The sequence below is a fragment of the Denticeps clupeoides genome, chromosome 1 (genome assembly GCF_900700375.1).
Source record: "Denticeps clupeoides chromosome 1, fDenClu1.1, whole genome shotgun sequence".
Taxonomy (NCBI): Eukaryota; Metazoa; Chordata; class Actinopteri; order Clupeiformes; family Denticipitidae; genus Denticeps; species Denticeps clupeoides.
In genome coordinates, this window is record NC_041707.1 from 6,701,161 (window position 1) to 6,728,609 (window position 27,449).

At 43.0% G+C, this 27,449-nt stretch overlaps 1 protein-coding gene across 1 annotated transcript in view; it reads left to right on the forward strand.

Moving 5' to 3' along the window:
* Window positions 1–27,449, forward strand: part of ush2a (Usher syndrome 2A (autosomal recessive, mild)) — a 192,400-nt gene that overhangs the window by 162,670 nt on the left and 2,281 nt on the right. The window contains exons 60-68 of the mRNA XM_028987910.1: window positions 197–359; window positions 6,191–6,545; window positions 16,678–16,905; window positions 17,516–19,035; window positions 20,790–21,111; window positions 23,587–23,793; window positions 25,561–25,799; window positions 26,699–26,916; window positions 27,169–27,345. Coding sequence (XP_028843743.1) covers window positions 197–359; window positions 6,191–6,545; window positions 16,678–16,905; window positions 17,516–19,035; window positions 20,790–21,111; window positions 23,587–23,793; window positions 25,561–25,799; window positions 26,699–26,916; window positions 27,169–27,345 — 3,429 coding nt within the window. The remainder of the gene's footprint in view (window positions 1–196; window positions 360–6,190; window positions 6,546–16,677; window positions 16,906–17,515; window positions 19,036–20,789; window positions 21,112–23,586; window positions 23,794–25,560; window positions 25,800–26,698; window positions 26,917–27,168; window positions 27,346–27,449) is intronic.

Sequence of the window (27,449 nt, forward strand, 5' to 3'; positions counted from 1 at the left end):
GTTCTTTCACTCAAAATTCATTTATTTATTGATATGCTATTGGAGCTCCTCAGTCACATTAAATGAATAATACATTTGCTCAACTTTGTCATCATTGGGTATTTAAAAAGTCTTAAAATATTCCGTACACCTATAAGACACAGCTCTTGAATTGCATTGTGGAAATCATTATATTTTGGATTTTTTGTTGTTCCAGACGGCTGTGGTGTTGGTAAAGGGGTGAATGTTCAGACTTCTGAGGCTGCTCCAGAGGAAATGGAAGCGCCCATAGTGAAAGCAGTTGGGCCTACAGTGATTGAAGTGCGCTGGACCCAACCGCACAAACCCAATGGCTTCATCACCGCATACTTTATACACAGGTAAAATCCCTGCACCCACTGGATTTGTACATCTGTACGTTTAGTAAATACAGCTTGTTGGCTTTGGACTAGCTGCTTTTTTCACCCCCAAAAATCCATATGAGTAAGTGCACTTCACACAGGTGTGACACATCACACTTTGCATGCTTAGCATCCTTCACACACAGGTGAATGACAGCATATTCCACACACCTAACACACACACACCATCTAACTCATTTTGTCAGAATCTGTCTCCATCAAACGCAGTGCAAGCATCTGCCGCCTCAGTGCCATGCTGACCACATGCATTCAGAATAATCTGTGTGCTCATGCTTCTGCTGCTGCCATTAACGTCCGCTGAGTAAATGGCGTCTGGCTCCATGGCCTGAGGTCAAAAAGCATTCAAGTTCCAATTGTCTGCTCTTATGGACAGACAGTGAGGGACATGGTGGGCCGTGATGATGGATCAAGACTGCAGGGCAGAGGCGGAGTGAAAGTGGGGGATGTAAAGGAACAGGCTCTGCTGAATCAGGCTGTTGCTGTACATCAAATAATCCTACCAGCATTCTGTTCCTGACATTAAACAGTAAAAACTTCTTATGAGCACAAGCCTCCCTGTGCTCATCTTGTTGGCCTTCTTCACATTAGTGTTCTCTTAGAACTGGGAACATGAGGTCATATTTTGGTGAGGATAAACTCCATCATCATTGCTATATTCCTACCATCAACGGAGCACAAACAGAGCCTTATGCGGAGCTGGCAGCACCAACATTTCCCTCGTGTGGTGCCACTTTTCAGCAGCTAGCTACTTATACCCATTATTGCAAAGAGTCTATACTCTTGATTGCAAAGCCTGAAGTAACAAATAGAGCACCTTTAAACAGTTTATTAGCATGCAGATTACATAACTGTGTAGCAGTATCATAGTAAACCAGTCCAACCTGTCTCATTTGCCCAGGTACCATCAGTGCACTGACCTTGACGTTAAGGAGCACCCAATCACTCATCTCATATATACACCAAGATACGAGTTTTGATACCAGCAAAAAAATCACGGCGGTTCTGTCAAGGGGTGTTTATGGCAAAATCATTAATGGCAGCCAGCATCCAGATCCAGGCTAGAAACAGAGAGCAGGAGGAAACTGGCTGTGTTAAAAGAGCTCAGGCAGCCTGGGTTAAATGGGAGCTGACACAGGCCCGTTGCCTTAGATTATTCTGAACACACTCGATACCCGATATAAAGAGTAATATGAAACAGAATGCCATAACGCTTTCCGCAGCTCAGAGGCAGTAAAGCTCATACCAACATGACACAATCACACCGCCATCATAATGGTGTGCTGCCAGAGTGCCTGCAATGAGCTTTATTCATGGCAAATAGGGACTGGGGCACCAGGGGCCTGGCTGACTCACAAACACAAATCAGCGCTACTAAAGCAGTCAACAATTCTGTTCATCTTCCATTGCAGGGAAAAGGACCGTGTGACATTGTGAATTTACCTGATGTGCCATTCCATTTAAAACATGCATTATTTCAGTTTTATTTAATTCATTGTTAATTTCATCTGCATAATCCCATACAGGTTTCAGTATCTCTTTGGCAACAGAATCATGACCAAGACAGCAGTAACACCATGTCATCCAACCATTGTCATATACACAATGTCACAGAGGACAATACATTTTTCATTCTCTATGTCCTCCAGCAACATTAGACATTCATTAAAAAAACAGCAAAACAAAAAATAAAGAAGGTGTAAATTAATAAATCATATATATAAAACATAATAAATCATAAATATTTTTTTAAAACAAAAATATTTAATATCTTAAAGTGCAGTGCACATAAGCAAATTCATTCTGTGCAAGCAAAGTAAAATGATCAAACACAAAAGCGTACATAAAATGTAGACAATTAAAAAAATGTATATAATAGCACATGGTAAACCCTGTAAACACATTGTTCTTCATCAAGCGTGCATGTGGGCATGCCAGAAGATTCATCAGCAAAGGTTTATGTCGAATCAAGGGCAGAGGCGCATGTTGACCAATGTCATACAAATGCAAGGTCAGTGCAGCCTAAGCCCTCTAAACTCCTGGAAAAATATCATTAGCATATCCAGAGAGCCCGTTGCATTTAGAGGACGCCTGGCTCGATTTAATTTGAGTCCCACATGGCTTGATAGGATACGACCAAGTACACCACATAAACCTCCAGCACTGAGGGGCCTGCATTAGCCCAGTAAGCTCTAAAGCCTCAGTGAATCTTTACATCTAGTTGCTGTATGGCGGAATATGTCCGCTGTATTAATTTTAATCTGTTTTATTGTGAGAAACTCATCATGTTGCGTAGTTGCCAGAGTGTGGGCACTGTGCCTTTTGCATAAGTGAAAGCCCCTCAAGGGATTTGTTGCCATTCTGTACACGTTCTGTGGGTTTTTATTTTCCTGGGTTCCCTTAAGCATATCAAAAGCTTGTGGTAATTTAATGTCTAGGTGATGCCAGATCATGCCAGACATTTCACCTTCTTTAGGTTCTTATTCAGGTGAATAAATACAGATTAATTCTTGTGAACATGGTCCCTTGGTTGGGATCATGTGCACACATGTTATTTGCTCAGCAAGTCTGACCGTGTAAAACCAGGATTCGGTAGGACTTCATTCAGTAGAATTATTTGTCATTGTGAAACACCACCTCACAGCATACGGAGCACACAACAAAATGAGGCCAGTGCATTTAACCCGTCCTGTGAAAGGAGCAGCAGGCAATCTCAAGGCACTCGGAGGACAGGGACAGGGGTATCTCAGTGGTACCTGGATGGTTGATCGATTGAAGTGACCTTTGGGAGTGGTTCAGTAATTGTTGTATATATACTTATAACTATATTTAACAATATAATTATTGATGATCCAAAAGTTTTAAATATATTTTATAATGATATTTGCTATTTATATGAAATTAACTAGCAAGTAACTCATTATGGAATTTTATGTACAGAACATGTTGAGAAAGTTTATGGTGACAAAAACTTATGTTTATACATGTGGGTAGAATCTGCAGTATGAATGTAAAAAAACATTCTGTTATACACCGCAGTGAAATAAACATACATATGAATTATTCCAAGTTATAAAGCAAGTTATGACATTTACATTAACACCACACTACTACCTAGATACACTCCTACACGCTCTCTCAGATCGGCAAACGAAAGGAGACTAAAAATTCCTTCTTCACGGGGTCTCCGATTCCAATCATGTCTGTTCTCCGTTGTTGTCCCTGGCTGGTGGAACAACCTACCCTCCTCCACACGACTAGCCGAGACTATCACCACTTTTAAGAAGAAGGTGAAAACCCTCTTATTCCAAAAATATTACAGACAAATTTAACACATACACATGCATACACATTTAACAAATAAATACAAAATGTATAAATACATTATAATTTTTCTTAGTCTAGCACCCAACACTCTCCGAGCATGTTCTTCAATGACAAGTCTAAGCCTTATCAGGGCTCTTAGTTTGTATACTTGATATTCTATAGAAATCGAACGAGAATTGCTGGTGTCTTCCCATTGTAAGTCGCTTTGGATAAAAGCGTCTGCCAAATAAAGTAAAGTAAAGTAAAGTAAAGTACATTAGCAGACATCCCTATCCCGAGTGACTTACAATCAGTAGTTACAGGGACAGTCCCCCTGGAGACACTCAGGGTTAAGTGCCTTGCTCAGGGACACAATGGCAGTAAATGGGGTTTGAACTTGTGACTTTCTGGTCTTTTGGTTCAAAAGCGAGTATCTAACCAACTAGGCTACTAGCACACTGCAATGTATTGTTTGTTGTGTAATTCAAACATTAACAACGCTTCATAAGGTATACACGCTGGGGGAGATGGTAATTGGCTGTTACAAACAGTTGTTTATAGCTAAAGTACTATGCATGTTCCAGGAGACAGAAATGTGGAGTGCTCTTCGCATGCAGGCCGGCGCTCGGCGCTGAAAGTGGTCTTATTTTAACTGTAGGGAGGGGGTTATTCCAGACGCCCGCTCTCGTGGCGGGCCTCCATTCCCAGCTGTGTGCAGTAGTTTAGTGTCTCAGTGTGAGTGGGGCCGCTCCCCTGCCGGACGCTGTTTATCTTTATTCTAATGCAGTGGGCAGGATTAGGCAGCGCTGCACACTCCCGCACCCTCGCCAAAGGAGCCGGGGGCCGGCAGGGGCCACATTAGCTGAGCAGAATGTCATTTTCTCCAGCAGCATGGAGGCCTGGCGCTAATGTGGGGGAATTAACGAAGCTTGCCCAGCACCGAGCCGAGCGAACGGCCCCCACACTCACCTCCACCGTCTGCTCATCACACACAACCACACACTCACACAGAGGCATTGTTCTTGATGCAGGTTCTCTGTCCTGAATGTAGGCCAGGCCTTCTTTTTTTTTGTTTGGTTTTTGTTTGTTAGGTGTGTGGAATATGCTCAAAAAGAACAATTCAAGAATGAGAAACAGATGCTTATTTATACAGAGTAGAATTGGCTGATCTGAAGAGGAGAGGGGAGGAGAGTGTGTTGAGCTGTCAGGTCAAAAAGGGGGTTATGGAGAGAAATGCAATGGAGCAAAACAGTGCAGCCCATCCCCCGTGCACCTCACTCAACGTTCACACCTCCCACTGCCTCTACTTACCTCCCATATTTATGTCTGAGTACAGACATAATGTCTGTGTGCGGATTTCTGTGAGTAAATAATGGTTTTATATTGCTTTTGGTTATTACAGTGTTGTACAAATATGTCTTAGTGAGGGACAAATTACCTTAAAAAGAAATAAAATTTTAGTTTAAACATTAAATATTAAACAAGAATTGAGTTAAATCTACAAAGAATTAGGTTTAGGCACATTTATTATATAAAAATGTGTTTATTACACATTTGTTACATAAATATTATTGATCGTACATATAGAAGAATACAAATATGTGTGGGTAAAGTCCTCTTTACTGACTTTGGGTTGGTGACTTTATGGATTGGTGGTGGTAAAACTCTCTAAATGAAATGGTGGCAGTGGCTTTGCTCATGAGGGCGGATGGGGGCCGCAAATCTTTCTTTCGCCTCTCTTTCGCTATCTCATTCAACAGGAGTCGGGACCCTCCCTCTGGGCTACGTGATGCTGCTGAAGGATTATACCGCTGATATCTTTTCAATTAGCTGCTCTTCTATATCATCTTCTCTTGTTATCCGCAGCTGGGCAGGAAAGGTTATTTCTGAGCCACATGACAGCCGTGGCCTACCTGGGCCTACTGCATCCCATAACACACACACACACACACACATGCAAGTCTGGGCACCCTTTCTCAAAATGTCTGTCTCTGTTAATAGTTAAATGAGCTGAAGGCCTATTGTTGAATTCAAGATTTGTGTAATTGTAGAAGGAAGAAAGAAACGCCAATACATTTGATTTCTGAGGTAACATTAACCAAGGTTCCAGAATTTATTGAGGCATGGCTTGTTCCCAATTGTTGTTAGGATAGGTCCGGAACTGCTAATTTCAAAGCTGTTTAAATTCTCAAATTCACAGACGAAGTCTGAGGAGCCTATACGCTGTAAAACAAAAAAATGTTGGGAAAACGTAAACAATTTAAGTTCTCTCAACTTCACCCTCATGTAGTTGTGAAGACTAAAATGTTGCCTTAATTTTTTAAGTTTTGTAGTTTATCACAGTTACATGTCCATAATATCAACAAATATGGGCTCTTTGTTCTATGTTCATCACTGTAGTGCCTGTGTATCACGTGAAACTGGAACTTTCTATTCATTCCATCTGTTTCCACTTGCTGAGTGTGTCCTCTGTTGTTCTCATACAGGCGGCCAGTCAGAAGTCGACAGGAACTTCTGGTCTTCATTTGGTCTCAGGGACCTCTGGAGTTCATCGACGCCTCTGATGTCTTGCAGCCCTTCACTGAGTACGAGTTCCGGGTCAAAGCTAGCAATGCCCAAGGCTCTGTCACCAGTCCCTGGGCCTCCACCCTCACTTTGGAGGCCGAGCCGCAAGGCATGACTCCACCTTCAGCCTGGCCCACCAGCGCCTACGCTCTCCTGCTGAATTGGACCAGGCCTGCCTCACCTAATGGAGTTATATCCCAGTACCGGGTGGTGTACCAGAAACGTCAGAGTGACCCAACACTCAATGTCTCCCCCATCATTGCTGTTACAGTGCCGGTAGGAAAATCGCACATTACATAAACGTATTCAAACCCATTTAAATAATATTAGCTTTTAGAACTTCTACAACTGTCTTTTCTTGACTCAGAGCTCTTTGTGTTCACGGGTGGATGGGGCTGCTGGGTAGAGGGACATGTTGTGGAATAGAGAGATGTGCAGGCATGTAGCCGGTCACCACTCAGGAGGTTTGGGTCCTTGCTTTTTTTTTGAGGGGGGGCTTGTTTGTTTGGGCACAGCCTGTTGAGATGGTACCATCTGTTTGCCGTGGAGAGGCCTGCAGGCAGCCGAGCAGATGCCTGCGGCTCAGGCCTGCAGGACCCCACCCAGGAGCTGCGCTCTTCACCAAGGCACAAATAGAATAAAGAGCTCCAGCATGCCCTGTCAAACGTCTTCAGATGTGAGCTGGCCGCTAGTGAAAGGCCATGGGGGAAGAGGGAGCCCCTCCATGGCCGTAATACTGCTGATGGGCTGTACATACATGCAATGGGAGACACCCAGAGGCAGATTTGTGTCTGTCGGGGGTGCTGAAAAGAAGCATGAACAGGCTAAAGCATTTTATTTTAGCTCTTAGATGGGAAAGACCTATCTAAGAACTGGAGACTGCCATATATTTTCATGCAGTCAAGGTCATAATGGCAGGAACCTCATGATGAATTGTGATTGTCATTGTGACAATTCACGGTGCACACAGTGAAATGTGTCCTCTGCATTTAACTCATCACCCTTAGTGAGCAGTGGGCAGCCATGACAGGCGCCCGGGGAGCAGTGTGTGGGGACGGTGCTTCCTCAGTGGCACCTCAGTGGCACCTTGGCAGATCAGGATTCGAACCAGCAACCTTCTGATTACAAGGCTGCTTCCTTAATCACTAGGCCACCATTGCCCCTGATTAAAAAAACAATATTACTCCACAAACCATCATAACACATCATATGGAGGACTAAAATAAGCAGTTAAAAGGAAAATTAGTAAACTATGCTGTTTAAGCATAGTGCTGCACGTTTTCATATGTGCTCATGAAAGTGGACCAAGGGCTTGTAGACCCTGATTGGTCCAGGGTCTGGTCTAGGACAGGTGACTACTCGGAGTGCTTGGTCATAACCAAATAAATAGAATGGGAGTAACATTAGCCGTAGGGGTGAAGGTTGATCATTGACAAGTGACCGGTTTATAGAAGTTCAGAGACCATTAACATTGATGGAGCAATCATTTTGACTTCAGAGCAATTACCCAGATAGGACCAGGGCCCTCTTTTGTGAACGAGGTGCACTTGGATGTAATATTCGCTGTTATAAAACCAAATGATATTGTTAATATTTAACTGGACCTGGAGGGTTATTCCTAGAGCCCAAGAAAAGTGGTGTGGAGGGGATGCTCCTCCTCACATTCCCTCCAAAGCTATAGTTTTTTGGCAGGTTTAAATGAAGGCCCCGAGAAGGCAGAAAATGTAACATCAGTGTTGAGTCTGGTCTCATTATACTTCTGGGGTCTCATGAAGTTATGGAATGCAATGAAATTGTGCGTACATCCAAGGTTTAAATGGAAGATTTGAAATCAGCCTTCTTTTTAAAAGTCAGCCATAAAGCCTTCTTTTTAAAAAGTCAGCCATTATCATCTTTGTTTTTCTTTAAGAACAATGTCTAGACATTTATAATAAATTAAGATTGTATATCTGATACTTTCTAAAGTAGAAGTGCATCTTAAAACAAATGAAATAATTCTGCAGATCTGTATTATTCACATCAACAAAGCAATGACACAATGTTGTAAAGTATGGTACAGTAAATTCTTCTTATAAAGCACTGAATGGTGTGTATACATTTTATGACTTTTCATTGTGTGAACAGTGTGTGAACACCCATCAGGACCACAACCACAACAACAGATTTTCTAGTCGTGAGTCAGTGTGTTGAGACTTAAATTTACACACACCTCTCTAATCAGCCCGGAACTACCACAAATATAACTCCAGCCCACCTACTAAAAAAACTCTCTCCAATTCCCTCCAGCATGTGACTTGTTTGTGTGTTGAATAATTCAAGTTTTTTCCCAGTGTTCGTGTAGAAACCTGAACGTCACAGAGGACCTGGGAAATTGTTCTGGAATTTTTGCTCTGACCTTTGAGTTTGTCAGTCATAATTTATACCCAATGTAAATTACGCCCTTTAACCTGCCTGATTTATATTTAACTGTGGTCACAGTCATTTGTCAGGTGACTTCATCTGGACATTTCTCCAAGTTGGTCACGAAACGCTGCTCTGTGACACACATTGAAGTGCATGACATTTGGTTGCAGGTGTGTATTCTTTGTGCGTCTGTGCGTGTGTGTGTGTGTGTGTGTGTGTGCGCATACATGTCCCCAACTTGGATCCAGCGTCTGTGTCATGTGGCTACCCTTTGCACACAGCTGATCTCTGTGCAGAACTAAATATTTCCAGCGGTGCGTCAAAGGACACCGTTTTCCTTAAACCTGAACTTCTCAGTACAGTTACTGGGTTAGAATAGAAAAGATCACTTAGTGTGATGGTGTTAAGTCCAGAACAAATTAATCTTAGTGCGTGGGACTTGACAATGTTTTTAGAATTTACATTACACATTCTGCATTAGCAGAGAGTAAACAGAATTTTTTTAAATTAATAAGTAATGTCATATTAGCAAGGACACCTAATTTGTCAATATAAATGATTAATGATCATATAAATGATCTAATATTTTGGTAAAAGGGAAGTTCCTGAACAACCCATCCTTGAAATGCGAATCAGACACCTCCAGTCACATGGTTAGATTACTGGTAGCCACCGCTCACGTCCTCCGACGCATGACAAACCTAAACTCTGAATACAGGCTCCCTCCCGCCGAGGTATCATTCTGGAGTAATTAAACTCTACAGGCTAAGCAGTTTCCAATGCAGCCGGCCAGCGCTGCATCCCTCCCCCGTCTCTACACACAATAACTGCTCCGAAGGGGAAGGACTCCAGGTCCCACAGAGGCGTGCTGGTCCCCCCAGCGAAACTCCTGATAGATGGAGGCCTGATAGACAAATTCATTATTTTGGAAGCAATTAATGAACGTCATGGTGGACAGTCCTTTATTAGCACCTCCCTCGCCCTCCTCTCTCTCTTTTGCTCTCAGCATAATTTACAGTTTGCCGCTGTATTCTCTTGGCAGTCCTTTCGGTTTCTTGACCTCCACCAGGCTGGTTGGTGGTGAATGCGTGACGTCAGGTGGTTTGCTTTTAATCAAGGCATAATTAATTTTCTGCATATCCTCAGCCCTCGTGAGTTATGACCCTGACCTGGTAATGGCTGCCGTTGATTTATTATTTCTTGCGTTGTCATATTTGCAAAGGGATGGTGGGCTAATTTTTCAGCACATCCAAAATTAAAAGTGCCTTTTTGCCACTTTCTTCTCTGCCTCTTTCAGTTTTATCTGCTGATTTTTACGATTTATTGAAGTTTGGAGAAAATGTGTTGTCCTTGAATTAATCACCCGTGTTTCATCTAATGAGACATTCTTCTTTTGCTGTTATGATTTCTGGAAATGGCATGGAATGATAATTTCTGTGGTATTGTTATTTTCATTTAAAACAAGGGTTTTAAAAAGTCATTTTGCCATTTTGGTCAGTAAGCACAAGTTAAGTTTGGTCTTTTTTAGTTCAGTATACCCCACTACGGTACGGTTTCTCAATTCAAAGCTTGCAAGACACTTAATACGTTTGGGCATATAATTCTCCAACATCCCTGAGAAGTCCTTAATTGTCACACTTTGAGAAAGTCCTCTTATTTTAAAGGGTTTCGCAGCTAGACAGGATTTAAACATGCGTGAGCTGGTGCTTTAAATGGGAGTGAATAAAAATACGATTAGGGCTAATCCAATATAATCTATTCACATTCTACGTGAACTTGGAGGGCAAATGTGTTCAACGTCATATAAATATGTTCTGATCATGTCATTAGTTTGGCGGGGTGCTGTATTATCAGAAGTTCTGGGAGTGACTTTTAAAAAGTGTGTCCCTTAATTGCTGTATTTGGCCGTATGTAAATTATATTCCATTGGCAGCTGAGTATTCCTCCCACTGCAGCACAGTGTCTACAAGATGTAATGACATGACATCACACTTATTTCTCCATCTAGAGAAAATTAAATATGCAATAATTTTTCTTGGTTAAGAAGTCTCTGTGGTCATATTTTTGTAAGGCTCATTGAAATGTGTCAAGTCCATTTATTTGTGTTTATATTTAGCTTTTTTTATTATTAATTAGTTTAATTAAGGTTTTTCACTGTTGACTGTCTTTGAAGTATCTATTTAGGTTTGTGTTGTATAGTAAAAAGACGGTTCATAGACATCACACTTTTTAATGGGCAGGATCCAATATATTATACCATTTTTTTTCTATGCGCCTACATAATGCTCCAACCGGGATGTGTTCCTCGCCTGATGGGAGGTTTTCTCACTGGTGTGGCACACACACTCACACACACACTCTGTAGCTGTAAGTGGTGTTTGAGATGCTTGAGAGCACCCATGCAGCAGATGGTGTGGTGTTCAGTAACGCTCGTCAGTAATGTTCAGCGGCGTAGCTGTGGTGAGGTGTGTGCCACACCTCGTTCACTTCTCTCTCTCTCTCTCTCTCTCTCTCTCTCTCTTTGTATTTTGGGGAAGCTATTGATCCCTGGCTGAGGCGTGTGCGGAGCGTCGTGCCAGAGCCGTGTGATTAATGGGGGCATAGCGGCGATGGGACTGAATGAGGGTACGGAGCGCAGGCGGTCCAGCCCGCGGAAACCTGGGCCCATCACCATGTGCACAGACGCCCCTCATTACCAAACACTTATCAAGCCTACATGAGAGATTAGGTCAGGCCCACTTCCACTGAGCACGGGGTCCGGCGCTCCAGCGTGCCAGTCCACTGCGTCTCCCCATCGCGCACCTCTCCTCTGCTCCCTCCGCCGCTCTCTCCCTCTCTCCCCCTCCTGATCTTTCCAGATGTTGCGCAGCGGCCTCGTGAGAAAGCTGCGAAGGGAGATGTATTAATACATCCTATTGATTAGATCAGGACCCCTGACAGTCATTTGCAGCGATACCATCTGGCTGCTGTTCCAATGCCTTCACTGAAACAGGATGTGACACCTTATTAATCTCAACTCACGCGGTATAGACAGTTTGCCTTTCCCACAGAAGCCGGGCTCAGTCGGAGTGGCAGAGAGGCAGGAGGACCTGAAGGGTGCAAGAAATTAAGGTTATTACACAAATTGAGCCATATGGTCCAAATATTTCAGAGCTGAAATTTACTAGGCAATAAAAATTGCTGCTGCCTTCCTAATGGTGTAAATTACAGTTTAACCATGGCTCTAATGATGTCCTTCTGCCGCCTGTAACCACTCTAACATGAAGGACATTGTTTAAAAAATACCCCGAAAAAAAAGGAGACAGAGGGGAGGGGGAGAAGAAATGCCAGCAGCATGTTTACAATCTGTTAGTTTATCATTAAGAACACAGTGAATTCTGCATAAGCATAATGGGCTGCGCTGGAGCGTGTCTTTCAGCAGACACACAGATGCACATTTCATAAAAAAAAAAAAAAAAACGGTGGCAATGGCGGCACTAAGATCCGAGCGGCATTCTGAGCAGGTAGCGACGGCCTGTTCAAACAGAATGGGCCCTAATAACCCATTCATTAAAAGGACAAACACCCCTCTGAAGAGCCTCGTGTTTTAATTGAATTGGTGGCTGGTCGGGTCGCGCTCGGCACTCCCTCTGATGCCACGGCTGCCTGTTAATGCTTTAGCTGAATGCGGCTTCAAGTGTACTTTGAAGAAAGGTCTGTTAATGTTAAGTGGCCGAGGCTTGTTTTTGTTGGTCTTGTCATTGTGATCTAATTAGCACACTTACGGCCTTCCGCAGCAAATCAAGTGAGTGTGTTTATGAAGGACCTTGGCTGCTCTGCGGTGGAACAAACAGAACATTTTTTATATTCATTTCAAAGAATTATGAAAATGAAAAACAAAAGTTGAATTGCAGTTTATAATGATGTAATGTCTCTGCCATGTAGACACAATAATTTTAAACACCGGTAAATATAAGATTTCTTTTGTCAATGTATTAAGCTCATCCTTATACACAATTAATGACACAAAATAGTGTAGTATTTCTGGCGGGCAAAAAAACGAAATAGTTACCATTCATTCTCTTGTTTTATCCAACTTGTGCATAAGATAAACACATTTACATTAACAGCATTTATCAGACGCCCTTATCCAGAGCGACTTACAATCAGTAGTTACAGGGACAGTCCCCCTGGAGCAACTTAAGGTTAAGTGTCTTGCTCAGGGACACAATGGTAGTAGGTGGGATTTGAACCTGAGTCTTCTGGTTCACAGGCAAGTGTGTTACCCACAAGGCTACTACCACCTTGTAACACAATAAACGCCCGCTTTGAAAATATTGCTGTTCACTAGAGTTTTGAACATTTTAAAAGACGTTAAAAGATTTTGAAATTGTTTTGAAAGGGTCTATGTAAAAGTGCAAATAAATAAAAGGAAAAAAGTGAAAGTGATTTTAAATGCTAAATAGTGCTAAATAGTAACAATTAAATAAGTGTCTGTGATTTAATCACAATTAACCACATTGCCGCAACATTCAGTAATAAACTAAAACTTAAAATAAAAACGGAAAAAAATTAAATACCAAAATTGCAGCACAACAATGTTTTTCCATTCATACATACGTCATTAGGGCCCAAGCGGCAAAGGTGCAGGGCGGCCATGGGATAGTCGAAGTACCGGTAGCAACCCGCTGACGGGAGTGGAGGTTTTGCTAGCACCCCCTCGTGTCTGGTGAAGCTGAAATCTGGTCGCATTGTTGTTGTTAGATAAGCAGCTTTTACTGCGTTGGTCTATATTGCTGCCTGAAATATTTGCACAGTATTAAACAGAGTGCATTTATATTCAATAAAACACGCAATTCCAACCTTGTGCGTTTCTCCCCATAGTTGACCCCACTCTTGAGCCTGCTGTGTGTGGCTGCCCCGTCCGCCTCCCCTGCCCTGCCTGGTTGGAGAAGAGGCCGTTATTGGACGTGGGGATGGACGGAGAGGGGGAGTGCCCTTGTGTTCAGTGCCGCTGTCGAGCTGAGAGGCCAGTCTGAGAGGCTCATCAGCGTCCGGCTGCTCTCCTGATTCAAGTGCCCTCGGCCTGATTTCCGCTTTGTCTTAGCACACATCGTTGTCTAAACAGCTAAATAATTAGCGGCGGCCGAGCATTTCAGACTCCACGAGCTGCACTCAGGGACCCGGGCGCCTGTTTTATTTTTCACTTCGTGGCTTGAGAGGTTACATGTTTTTCAATGGCGTGATGAGAGATGGTACTTCCATCTGCATGTGTGTGCCGCTGTGTGGTTTTCAAGTGTGCCGTTAAAGGGGCTCTGAGGAGTGTGCGAGATGGAGAGGCAGTAATGTGAGGAGTTAGGGCTAATGATGATGCTCTTTGATATTGGCCCCTTAGGGTCACACGGTGTCTGTAATGGGGTTAGTCTGTTCATGTTCATGCTATGCGTTGTTAATAATATATTTACATTTGTATATCCGTGTATATTTGTAGACAGATACATAAATTTACATTCTTTTCAGAAGTCCAGAAATACAATAAGTGGTGATGGTCACAACATACACGTGCATATCCCTTGGTTACGGTGTATGGTCTGTTTGTAGAAATGACAACCAGCACGTTTTGATTGCCCCGGCCCCCTTATCCTGACCCAATCTGTGGCCTCAAGCCGCCAAAAACAATCATGGCAGTCAGTGTGAAGTGGGCATGTCCATGTGATATTTCCCAGCAGTCAGCTCTCTTCCTCTTTGTCTGCCAGAGAGAGGGGGGCAGTCCCAATGACACACACACACACACAGCCCATGGACATGAAATGTACTGCCATGGTCAACCAGAACCAGCTTTGATTTATTTCACCTTAAGGCGAATTTTTACATTTTCCTCATCAGGAATCACCTCAACAGATCATTTAAATTGAAAACATAGCGATAAACCTAAGGTTTGATAGGCTTCCTTAATTAATTTATTTATTTATTTATTTATGACAGGCATTACCTATTATTTTTTTCAAAGTAAAGCCAACAAACTTATTCAGCCAACTTCCATACAAGAAGGAGTTTCCCCAAACCAGGGGCTCCCAATCCTGTTACTGGAGACCAATAGATTTTTCTTCCCAATTTTCTGTACTTTCAACCTGCCACATACACCATTAAGCTGTTAACAATGACCTGATTTTAATTAAGCAGTGGTTTGAATGAAAAATCTCTGTCACGGTGGTTCTAGGTATAGGATAGGATTGCCTTGTGTTAAAATCCTTGTGTTATCATTGTTCTTCATGTTATCATATTACACATAATAATATACGGTGCATATGATCTCTGTGATACTGATTCCATTTGTGTTCAGTGTTGCAATTTGTAATCATTTGTATGATGTGTGAATATTGAATATGGAACGAGAAGCTGCTGTATGTAAATGAGTCAGTTATACACCTTAGAAAGGTCAAGAATCTAAACTATTGCCAAATCAGCATAATTGTTTTGACAAATACACATTGTTACTCTTAATTAAAATCATCCCGTCTCTACACACTCCCACCACTGTCTGGGGAAATAATATATATATACACGGTGGGAATTAGTTAAAAGGAAAATCTTCTCCAGACTTCTCTTGAAATTTGTTTTATCTGGGCTCATTTTTCTGATAATAAATATTGTTTTTATGTCACATTCACATGTAAACAGTCCTTCCAGTCTTCACTCTGCATACCTCGGATTTACGGCTTTGCATCATTGAAATGATTTCATGTAAAAAATGGTCTGAACATCCTCCTGGAGACCCACATCCACACACCCAAGCACCAATGAAAACTTAAACACTTCCACTTTCACCGATCCAGCGCTGTAAACATTTATTTAGAAATCTATAACAAAATCAATTCTCTTAGTTGTTTTTTAATGGCCGCCTTGAGTGTCTTGGATGAGCGCGCGGGCGGCTGTTAATATGGAGGGTATGCGCGTTTGGGAAAGTGTTTGATAGCATTGCCATCTAGGGGCAGCAGATCCATCGTGGTGCTAAAACAAACTGTAATGAAACAGCTGTTGCTATTGACAGTGTGCATATGTTTTGTGTTTTATAGTCCACATGCTTTCCATAATTCACAGCATAAAAGCTACCTTTAAAAGTCCCACTGCTTCCCCACCACGTAATGGGTTTGGTGCCTAAGCTGTCAGGGGAAGATTATTGTTTGCTCTGAAGCTTATGGTGTTGTTTTTTCTGGCACTGGTTAAGTGGGTGCGATTGCAAAGACGCCGCTTTGCTGTTTATTTATTTATTTCTATTTTATTATTAGGATTTTTTTTTTCCTTTCCCACTCCCTTACTTGCGACAGGGCAAATATTAATCCTGTTTGCAGTTTAAACGCGTGTGGGGGGAGAAAAAAATAACTATTTACAAAACGGTTATCAGAACATGCATTCTGCCAGCTTTGTTCTGTCTCATCTAAACAGCGCCGCCGCATTATGCAAATGTTTTTTGAGCGCAGCCACAGTGTTGAGCTGAGCTAACTTCGGGAAAAACATTGTGATTAATCCAGGCCCGGGCAGGAGGCAGCGTTGTGCGTGGCACATCCTGGCACTCAGCAGCGATGCGGTCATTGTAGACACTTGTGCCTTTTGAAAGCGTGGCTCTGTGTTGAAAATCAATTTCTGAAAAACACACTGCAGTTAAAATAAACAGACACGTGCACACAAGTGACAGTCATGTTTTCAGGGGACTCAGAGTGCCACGGGGTGCTGCTTGGGATGATATGCATATTTAGAATGTGATGAGTGTGTCCAGAAGCTTTGTTAGGAAACACATCCTTTGGGAGTCATACAGTGCTACTTTTTTTTCATTTCTGCTTGCAAAACATTCTGTGTTCATATTAACGCTGCTGGTTTATAACAAGATGTTACATAAAATATGAAGAATGCATGATTTAGGACCAGTAATGCATTGTTTTGGAGTTTTGGACCACTAGAAAATATGCAATTGCTAGTAGATGGGAATCATGCATTCATTTTTTTTTAATTTTCTAATTATTTTCAGGGAGAGGTAATGCAAGCTCACGTGTTCGGTCTGGAGCCACACACCACTTACAATGCTCGGGTGGAGGCAGTGAATGGGGCAGGCAGTGTGTCTAGTCCGTGGGCTATGGTACGCACCATGGAGGCCTCACCCAGCGGCTTGGCTAACTTCAGTGTGGAGAAGAAGGAGCATGGCAGAGCCTTAATGCTGCAGTGGCCTGAACCAGACACACCTAACGGAGTTATTAGGGTAGCTATTTCTTTCATTTTATTCTATTAGGGTTCATTCATTTTTACCGTTCAGTCTTGCATGCTGAATTGTTTTGTCATACAAACGAAAAGCTTGAAAAGCAACGTTGTGTCTAACATTAAAGGTCCCCTGACATGAACATTTTTTTATATATAGGCTTATTGGTCCCCTAATACTGTATCTGAAGTCTCCTTCCAAAATTCATCCTTGGTGCAGCATTACAGTCCCACAATTAGAATTCCCCAGGACGCACCGTTTTAGTGTGTGTAGCTTGGTGGAGATAATGTTTTAGGGGAGGGGTGGGAAATTCTCTGGGTTGAAAAAGCAAGAAACGAGAGGTAACCTTTCCCCTTATGATAACATAAGGGGACAAATTCCAGGTCCAACCGTCTGAGCTGCCGCTCGATGAACGGCGAAGCAGAATAGCCAAAGCACTCTTTACACCTATTGCCACTTCTAGCCACTGCAGGACCATAGACAGGCTAGGAGAACTGTTATTAATGTTAAATAATCTCACAAAGTGATTTTTTTATGATAGGGGACCTTTAATATTGTCTCATGGTAAAAATGTTGTTCTATAAAGGTCATTAACAAATCAGTGTTTCCACAGATGTATAACATTTACAGCGAAGATAATCTGGAGTTCAGCGGTCTGTCCCGGCAGTTCCTGTTTCGCCGGTTGGAGCCTTACACCACATACTCTTTGGTTTTAGAGGCCTGTACACAGACTGGCTGCACCAGAACCGCCCCTCAGCCAATAACCACAGAGGAAGCCACTCCCTCATCCTCGCCGCCTCCCATAACTCCGCAAATTAAGGACAGTAGCGTGCAGCTCACCTGGGTCCCACCCACACTGCCTAATGGTAGGATACTCTATTACCAGGTGATGGGTGTGGCCGTGGAGGAGGGCAGAGTCATGACTGAGGATGATTACTTGAAAAGGGCAAAAGTCTTCTTCACAGAGAACAACACACAAGCCAGCAGCTTCTCGTATAATGTGACAGGTCTGCTACCGTGGACCAGATACAAATTTCTTGTGCGAGTGGTGAACTCAGCGGGCCACGCCGACAGCCCCTGGGTCTCTGTGCAAACCAGACAAACTTCACCCAGAGGCCTCTCCCCACCTACTATAAGCCATATTGAAGGAAACCCCTACAAGCTGCTAGTGTCCTGGACACCCCCAGCAGACACCAATGGTGTTCTACTCACTTATAGAATCCAACGGGACAATGTCAGCTTCCATTTTAGTTTTGACACCAGTGTTCTAAGCTACACAGACGAAGACTTGATGCCATACACTACGTATAGCTACGCCATAATTGCATGCACCATAGAAGGCTGCATAACAAGTGACCCCACCAACACTAGAACCCTTGAAGCTCCTCCTGCGTTGGTGGAAGCTCCATCAGTTGAAGATCTCACCGCATACTCTGCAACAATCTTCTGGAATGCTCCGTTGATTCAGAATGGAGAGATCACGTTGTACATCCTCCAAATAAATGGCGAAGAAATTTACCAGGGAAAGAAGCTGAAGACGCAAGCCTCAGGTCTAGAACCACATAGATCTTATGAGCTGAGACTAAAAGCTTGCACAAATGGAGGCTGCACGACCAGCAAACCCACAGCTATACAGACCATGGAAGCTCCACCCACAGGTCTGCATGCACCTGGGGTTAAAGTCACTGGTTCAGAGTCGGTTGAAGTTAGCTGGAGAGAGCCCGACCATCCCAACGGTCTCATCACCAGCTACGAACTGAGGAGGGATGGCCAGCTGGTATATGTGGGCATGGACACCAGGTACCATGACTTCACCCTGCTGCCCAGCATGGAGTATAGCTACACTGTCACCGCCAACAACAGCCAGGGAACCACCACCAGCCCTCAGGCTGTCGCCAAGACACACCCCTCTGCGCCTTCTGGTGTTGCACCACCAAAACTGCAGACCACAGGTCCTTCAAGCATCCTGGTCGAGTGGGACCCTCCTGCCCGAGCCAACGGAGTGATCATCAGCTACTCCGTGTACAGACGGGATCCTGCTGAGCCCAACATAAAGCGCCACATTTTCCCACCACACCACAGCTCCTTCCAAAGCTGCTCGGTGGCTCTCACAGGCCTCAAGCCTTACTACAGGTATGAACTTATCCAGAGACGGCCTCATTTTCTTGCATGCAACTAGTGTTGTTTTCGTCACTCAACGAACAAGATGCAAAATAAATGCTGGTCATGACAAAATATATAATTCATATTGTTAATGAATAAAAACAAGACTAAAAGTGGTTTGCAAAAAAATATATATACTAAAATATCTTTATATTAAATAACATTGTTATTTCTTCATTTAATCACGTTATAATTATGCAGTATTTTGTTTCCTGTGTCTTCCATCCAGTTGAAAATTAAAACAGGCCACCAAAAACAGCTATACATGCAACATGATCACAATTGCAGATGATCACATGAACATGCTGCAGACACTCTGGCTTCCCATCAAGGCTACCTCACCCAGTTGCTCTTGCTTATGCAAACCTCATCATCATATGGCTAGCATTTACAAAACGACTTATAAGAATAATAGAAGGAAAGAATTACAATTTTCATGACGAGCTAATATTATTTTTTTTTTATGAAAAATAATTATTGACTACTTTTTCATACATTTCATTATCACCCGTTAATGTCAAGGTGCACAAGCTCACTGTTTGTATTGTCCCAAATTACCCACATGTGCCCTGTGCCCTGTGTTACGTGTAGTAATAGTATTTAAGTTGTGCCTTCCCATCACTCCCCTGTTGTTTGTTAATCTGTGTACACGGTGCCCAGAGGGTATTACGTTTTGTGTTTCTGTCCCCATCATCCCCAAAACCATGTAGTCACTTCTGTTTATTATTAAAATCATGTTTTTCACCACTTCAGGCACATGTGCCTCATGCTTCTGTCATGGCATTCCAATTTACCAGAGAAGTGACTGAGCCTAAAGGTTTTATTCCATGCTCTTGTGGTCTGAAGTATATTATTTCAGCATTCTTTGAACAGAAAGCTAACTGAATACATTGGAAAACACATATAATAGCTGTCATATTGATCAGCAAAAATATATTGATATTTTATGAATTCCCTGTTTACAAGGTGCTGTTTCATCAACACCTTTACTTTTCTTGCTTTTATTTTATCCAATTTTTTTTTTATTAAATTACTTATTAACTGTGCAGCTCTGGGCATTATATTAATACATCTGCTCAAATTACGTGACAATGTCTCTGTGAAAGTATGAGTTCATCACGTTCTGTATATTGCAATAACGACATAGAGGCAGATGATCAGAGAGGGTACAGAGGACGAGTGAAGGAAGGAAACGAGTCAGCCTTGAGGCTTTTAGTCATGTTACCAGGCGTTGTCTTAGACAAAGCCAGTGAAAGACAGAGACCCATTCAGATGCAGTATGATTAAAGGGAGCCTGGGCTGGATAACGTATGTTGAAGAGAAATGCTGATAAGCTGCGGGATAATAACAGCTCATCGGCTTTATCATCTCCTGATCATGACCTCTCCCAGATGACCTTCCCTCTATTCTGCTTCTCTCCTTTCTCTTGCAATCTCTTGCTCACTTCTCTCCTGTGTTGAAATAGCATTGACCTACCAGAAATCATCTCTTTACTGCCTTTATTTTTGTGCTTATTTTGCATTTTGTGTGAGAAAATAAAAGAGTTCTTTTATTGTCATGGCTGTGTATTATTACCAGCAGAACCGCTTTGGTGTTCTTAAACTGAGAAGGGATATCACTCTCTAATAAATGTGTAATAATGTGTTATAAATAACTTTAAAATGTTCCATTAGAAATGTTTTGGGAATTATTGTGTGTAAATGGGTTCAATGTGTTTTCTACAGGTATGAAGTGCGGGTGGAGGCCTGCACTCTACTAGGCTGTGCTGCCAGTGATTGGGCCTCTATACAGACACTGGAGGCGCCCCCTTCTGGCCAGAACGCCCCACTGCTGGATTTGCAGACAGAAACCAATGGCATTCAAACTCTTTTTCTGCTGTCCTGGTCACCCCCAGCTCAGGCCAATGGGAAGCTCCTCCACTATGAGCTGTACCGTAGGCAGGTCTTAGAAAATGTTGCCCCTTCTGGGGCAATACTGGTGCATCGAAACATTTCTACCAGCTACCATGATGCAAAACTGCTGCCGTTCACTACCTATGAGTATCAGGTAAGCTATAAATTCTATGAACAAATGCATAAAGCACCAATAAAAAAAAACATAATACTGTGACATTCTCCTAAAAATAATGAATTAAAGAAAGAAGCAGCATACAGCCTTCAGGGAACAGATCACATGCACCTTAAATGTTAAATGTAACCTCATACATATTACGTGCATGTTCCTTGAAAAAGGGGAATGTTTCAATGTACCAAGAGGTGTTGACGTCTCTCTTTGAGTCATGGCTCAGTTCAACAGCACCGACCACTGGCGAGTACTCCCTCCTGCAGACAGGTGTTTAATCTGGATCCCATATTCATAGCACCAGTGCACCTTGCGAGACCTTTCCTAATTGACAGCGTACCCTTTAGAGCAAAATAACATTAGCATTTGACTGTCAGGCAGTAGAGGCGTGTGTAGCAGGGGTAAATTGATAGAGTTTGCCTGATTGTCTCGCTTATTTATGAGCACTAATTTATGACATGTGGCGGGCGGAGCTGAGTGATGATGGACACCGGGCACGGTGATAAATCAGAGCAGGGCACTCATCGTTACCACATATCCCAACGAATTAGCCGTGCTTGTATTGGAAAGACCTTTTAATACCTGTGGTTCCTTTCCCCAAGGGATGGTCCTACCTGGCGATATGAAGCGGGGGTGGAGAGGTCGATCCTAGTGGTCCGTTAGGTACCACATCTATTAGTCGCAGCAGCTTTTCTTTAGAGCTGAATTAGGGGTTGTAGCATCAGTGAACTTCTCTGTTCTGGTTATCAGGCAGAGCTGCGATAATGTGCATTTCCACAGACACATACTCCACAGAATCTGCAACCAAGGACAAAATTTCTAAAGAAAATCCTTCTCATTTCAATAATAATGGTTTTTAATTACTCCTCAAACCATGTTTGCCCCCTTTTTAATGACGAGTGCATGGCGTGAACCTCACTAAAGATGCAGTCTTATTTTCTGTGTGGACGCCTGTCCATCAGGACTGTTCGATGCCATATTTTTATTTTCCCATAATTACCCTAATTACAACTCAGTATGCATGCAATGCAATGGCAGTAAAATGTCTGCTCCCCTTGCAAGGACACAGAGCTCTCTTTGCGGCTCTCGAGAGACCCACTTCTACCCACCACGGTGCCATTCAGTGCTGCCAGTGACGCTCTGGCACTTTATAGATGTATTATTCTGCCATGAAGTTTCAGGGTTTAATTACTCAGAAAAGCAAATAAAGCACATAAACCAGAGTTTCAGATGTTTTCTGATGTCCACTGTACTGTTATGCTGACGTTTATTTAAAAAAGCTTATTTCTTCCACCTCTCCTAGCATTGATTGATTTGAATGTGAAAGGGAAGTTGTGTGTGCGTGTGTGTGTGTGTGTCCCTCTCCAAAATGACCTTTTCTTCACCTGGGTGACAAGATGGCCTTTCCATGACCCCCTCCCCCCACCTCACAGCCCTTCCTTGAGAACTGACACTCAGGGCTGACACCCGGCTCCAGCAAGAATGTGAATTGTCCAGCCTTCATCATGGTCCTTGTGTATTGCCACTTAGATCTATCATCCTGATTGATCACTTTGTAATTGCCTATTATTGAGGCTAATTTAACCCTATACGCTGGAACATCCATCTGCCGGCTCTATTACTTCTGACAATCTACAAATTACTTACCCATGCATCTGCTGACCCCAGACTACCTTTTCTGTTATTCATGTGTAATTATACAAATTCTGGCTGATAAATAAGATTAACTCTCCTTCCATGTGTTCGTTTACTCCCTGATGAAGGTGAAATGCAATTTTCATGTAGATTTGTAGATTTATTTTTCAGGGCATTTCAGGGCATTTGTGCAAAAATGATCAAGCTGATGTTTTTGCCACATATCAATGGCACTGATGTCCAGGCTTCATACTGAGTCTCTGTTGGGAGGGAGCTAAAAAAGTTTTACAGCTTCCTCCTCTGAAAGGCGCCAGAGATGGCCCGCTGGGGCTAAGGTGACCCCTCGTTATGGGGAGAAAATGTGCCCTGTCTCCATACTGTCTGCTTTCTCTCCTGAGCGGGTGTCAGTGTCAGAGCTCCCTGCAGGTGTGGGACAGACAGAGTGCGAGGGAGAGAGAGAGAGAGAGACAGGGGACGTCTCAATACAGTACGCTCACCTGTGGCACCAAACATCACCACTGCATTCTAAAGCCTGGTGCGGTGTGTCAGCACAGCTCCACTGACTGTTTCTCATTCAGGACAGTTGTGCTTCAGGACTTCAGACAGCCCCGTTATCTATAGAAACCTCCATTCATGCAGTGTTTTGGTTTGAACTATTATTCTACTTTGGAGATTACAGAGGTGTGCCGTTTTTAGAGCAAAACTGAGACATCGCTGCATTACTATATGTTAGTATGTAAACAGAGTTTATATGGTGTTGAGTGTGGAACAGTTGTTTTGTGGAACAGTTAAGACTGCATCACGTAATATGTTTATTCTGTGCAGGTTTGGGCCGTGAACTCTGCAGGCCGCTCTGGGAGCCCGTGGGCTCGCGGACGCACCGGCCCTGCCCCGCCCGAGGGGGTGAGGCCCCCAACCTTCTTGCGTATTCATGCCACCTCTGCTGTGGTGGATATCAGCCCCCCCGCCAAGCCCAATGGCATTGTTAGCCTCTACAGGGTGTTTGCCGAGAGCAAGGACACACACCAACTGGTACAATACCTGCACTAACAAACATTTCAGATCCGTCACTCAAAAATGTCACTAGTTACCTAGTTCTCATTCTCATTGGCTGCTTGTTTCCCCTTGGCAAGGCAATACGTTTTTTTGAAGCCTCTGTTTCACCACTACACAAAATCTACAAATGTAAATATATTTAAATAGTTGTTTTTGGCGGAAGGTCTTAATTATAGTTTTAGCCAAGTCTTTGCATTAAGATGTCATTTTAGTTTTTATTGGTCACATCCATACTCATTGTAGTCTATTGAAGTTTCAGTTGAAAATTCAGTCAGAATTATCCATGACAATTTTAGTTTAAGTCAACAAAAACTGATGACATTTTTAGTTTAGATTAGTCAATGAAAATTGTAGTGTAATTCTATTTAACCCAGTTACATATAACAGTTACCCATATACAAGCAATTAGTAAATAGACAAAAACTAATTTTTCTTGTATGCAAACCCATTTCACAATTTAAAAATGGTTATATTGTTATAATTATTGTTATGTTATTGTTACCTTATAGGCTCAAGAATAAACTGCATCCATTCTAGTGACCACATTTGTCTCATGTTTTTTGGACACATTCTTTACACTTCATTGTAAAGAATGTGTCCAAAGGTCACTTTGTCTTTTTCGCCCAGCCATCTGCTAATCCACGACCAAATATCTATGACCCAACACAAGCATTCTCAAATGTAAATAATGCACAAACAGGGATTGAGGAAGTGATTCTGCGTAATAATAAAGCAATTAAACAAAAGGACATATCTCCTCGTCTCATTTTCGTCAAAAGTAGTTTTTATTTTGCAAACCAAATTTAGACTCGTTTTTATTCATCAACAATATCAACAATATCACATGACCAGCATATACGTCTTGTTTTCATCACATAATAAAGGTTCATTGACAAAGAAATTTTGTCAAAAAACAGCACTATTTATGTCCTCTGCTTTTAACTCATGAAATGTGCTCGGGGGGCGGTGTGGGGATGGTGCTTTGCACAATGGAAAACCTCAACCGGCAACATTCTGGTTACCTGTCCGCTTCTTTACCTGATACGCCACCACTGCCCCCTAAATATTTAGTTTGAAGTATTAAGTTTGCAAATCCATAAGCTTTAAGTAACGCTGTGCAACCCGCACTGATGGAGGAACTGCAGGGGTTCTTAGGCCACAAAATAAACCCATGTCGGAGGTCATTTCCAAACTCAAATGCAAGTTTTATTTACTTTGTGTTGCTTTTAGATGCAGTTCTTCACAGTTTCCCTGATTGCACCTTAACTACCCCTTCAGAGTGGCCTCTTTTTCACAGAGAAGATGCTAGATTTTAGCAGAAAGCCGCTTGGAGGTGTTTATCTGATGCAGTTATTGCACCATTTATCTCCTCACCACCCAGCGCCAAGCCCATTTGTCCGAGCAACTCTGAACAAGCACACCTCCACTCAGCAAACTCGCCCAGTTTCAGTTATCTCACACCCATACACTCACCTACACAACCTCACATACAAAATTACAAACACCACACAAGCCTCAACAACACAACAAATCTACTGCTCAGCATTTAGCATTTACACAGTACTGCAACACTACTGCAACCTCTAACAGTGAGAGATTTTCATTCTTTAACAAATTTCTCTCAATAGCTACATACTGCATCTTCATGGATTCACATTGTAAGAAATAAGAAATTGAAGGCACTTCTCTCCTTGTTTACCTTCACGCTCTTTTCTCTCTTTTCCCATCCTCCTCTCACTGCAGCTGTCTGAAGGAACCTCTCGCCAGCAGACCCTCCACGGACTGAGGCCCTTCACCCTGTACTCTGTAGGGGTGGAGGCCTGCACCTGTTTCCTCTGCTGCAGCCGTGGCCCTGTGAGTGAGCTCCGCACCCAGGCTTCCGCCCCGGCCCAGCAGGCACCACCACGGCCCGTCTCCTTCACCTCCCGCTCCGCCTTGGTCGAGTGGGACGAACCCCTCTACCCCAACGGCATCATCGAGAGGTGACAGCAACGACCTTGTAAACCAGGCGTGTTCACACCTCTCACAACCAGCCAATTAGCCAGTCTGCTCTCGGGTCTGGGCCGTGGCACGTTTCCCGCACCAGTCCTGTACAGCGGAAAGGAGGACAAATGCCTCCACCTCAGAACCTCAAGTATCACTGTGGAAAAATCAGGGCTGGCTCAGTTTTGTAACCATCAAAAAAAATCAGGAGAAGAAGCACTGCTCCTCATTAATATCAACAGTTTAATATACATAAACCTTCTACTTTATACTCTTTTTGGCTATGTTCACATAAGGCATTGTTTTTGTCATTGTGATACACTGCAGCACAGGACGTGGTGACACACAACAAAATGTGTCCTTTGCTTTTAACCATCATCCCTGGTGAGCAGTGGGCAGCCATGAAAGGTGCCCGGGGAGCAGTGTGTGGGGACGGTACCTTGCTCGAGGGGACCTCAGTGGCCCCTTGATGGTTTAGGATTTGAACCTGCAACCTTTTGGTTACAAGCCCGCTTCCTTACACGCTAAGCCACCACTGCCCTGTCTGTAGAAAACCAAAATATTCAGAAATAATTTAACTGGGTTTCCACGTCAGAGTTGAGGATCAATTGTGTTTAATGCCATCAATTTATGTAATTAATCAAAATTCTATCCATTAATTGTAGCTGATTTTGACTGATTTTGCTTAATTGATAAGGCATTAATCACAGTGCAGAAGAGGATGTGTAGCATTAATCATTACATACACAATTAGAATAAATGGGCTGAAGACAATGTAAGGTCAATAACTGTCTGAAGACCTTGTCCATGTTACCAGCAGTATCAAGGCAGCATGTCAACAGGAGACCGTTTCCATTTCCCGGTCGTCACTGTGTGTTCTCTTCCCTGGTGTCTGTAGCTGTGAGCTCCACGTGCGGACAGCCTGTCCTCAGCCCCAGCAGCCTGTCCCCCTGCCCTGCTCTCCTGGTTCTATAGAGACGCGGTTCATCGGGAAAGGCCAGAGCTTCAACATCAGCGGCCTGCAGCCCTACACCAGCTACGACCTCCGCGTGGTCTCCTACAACAACATGGGCAGCGCCAGCTCCCACTGGACCCCCGTCACCACCCTGAAAGAAGGTGAGGGTGATTTTCCTTTAACTTTATTTTTATTGCTTTTTTCATTTCATAAACCACACACAGAAATGCAGAACAAACAAAAATACAAACAAGAACGAATGAATAGTCTGGAATGCCTTATTTTACCGATGTTTGCATACATACACATGTTCATGCATCTACAACCACATGTACATATCTATATATATTTCAGGAGGTGTTTACATTCAGTTCTTTTTAGGTGAATGTGGCTTTCAATGTACCTCTTTCCAGCTCCCCAGTATAAGGAGCCCTTTCTGGTCATCAGTAACCTGACCACGGTGTTCCTGGACTGGGGCGATTCTTTTGCGCTTAATGGACCCTTGAGGGACTTTGTGCTGACAGAGAGTGGCCTGCGGCTCTACAGTGGCTTCCACAGCTCCCTCTACATCCCCCGAACCTCAGACAAAAGTATAGACCCCCCGGCACTCACTAACACACAAGTTATATAAGAACAGGGCTTCGAATATGATTACATACACATGCAAAGGTTGAATTAAACCCACATTTGGACT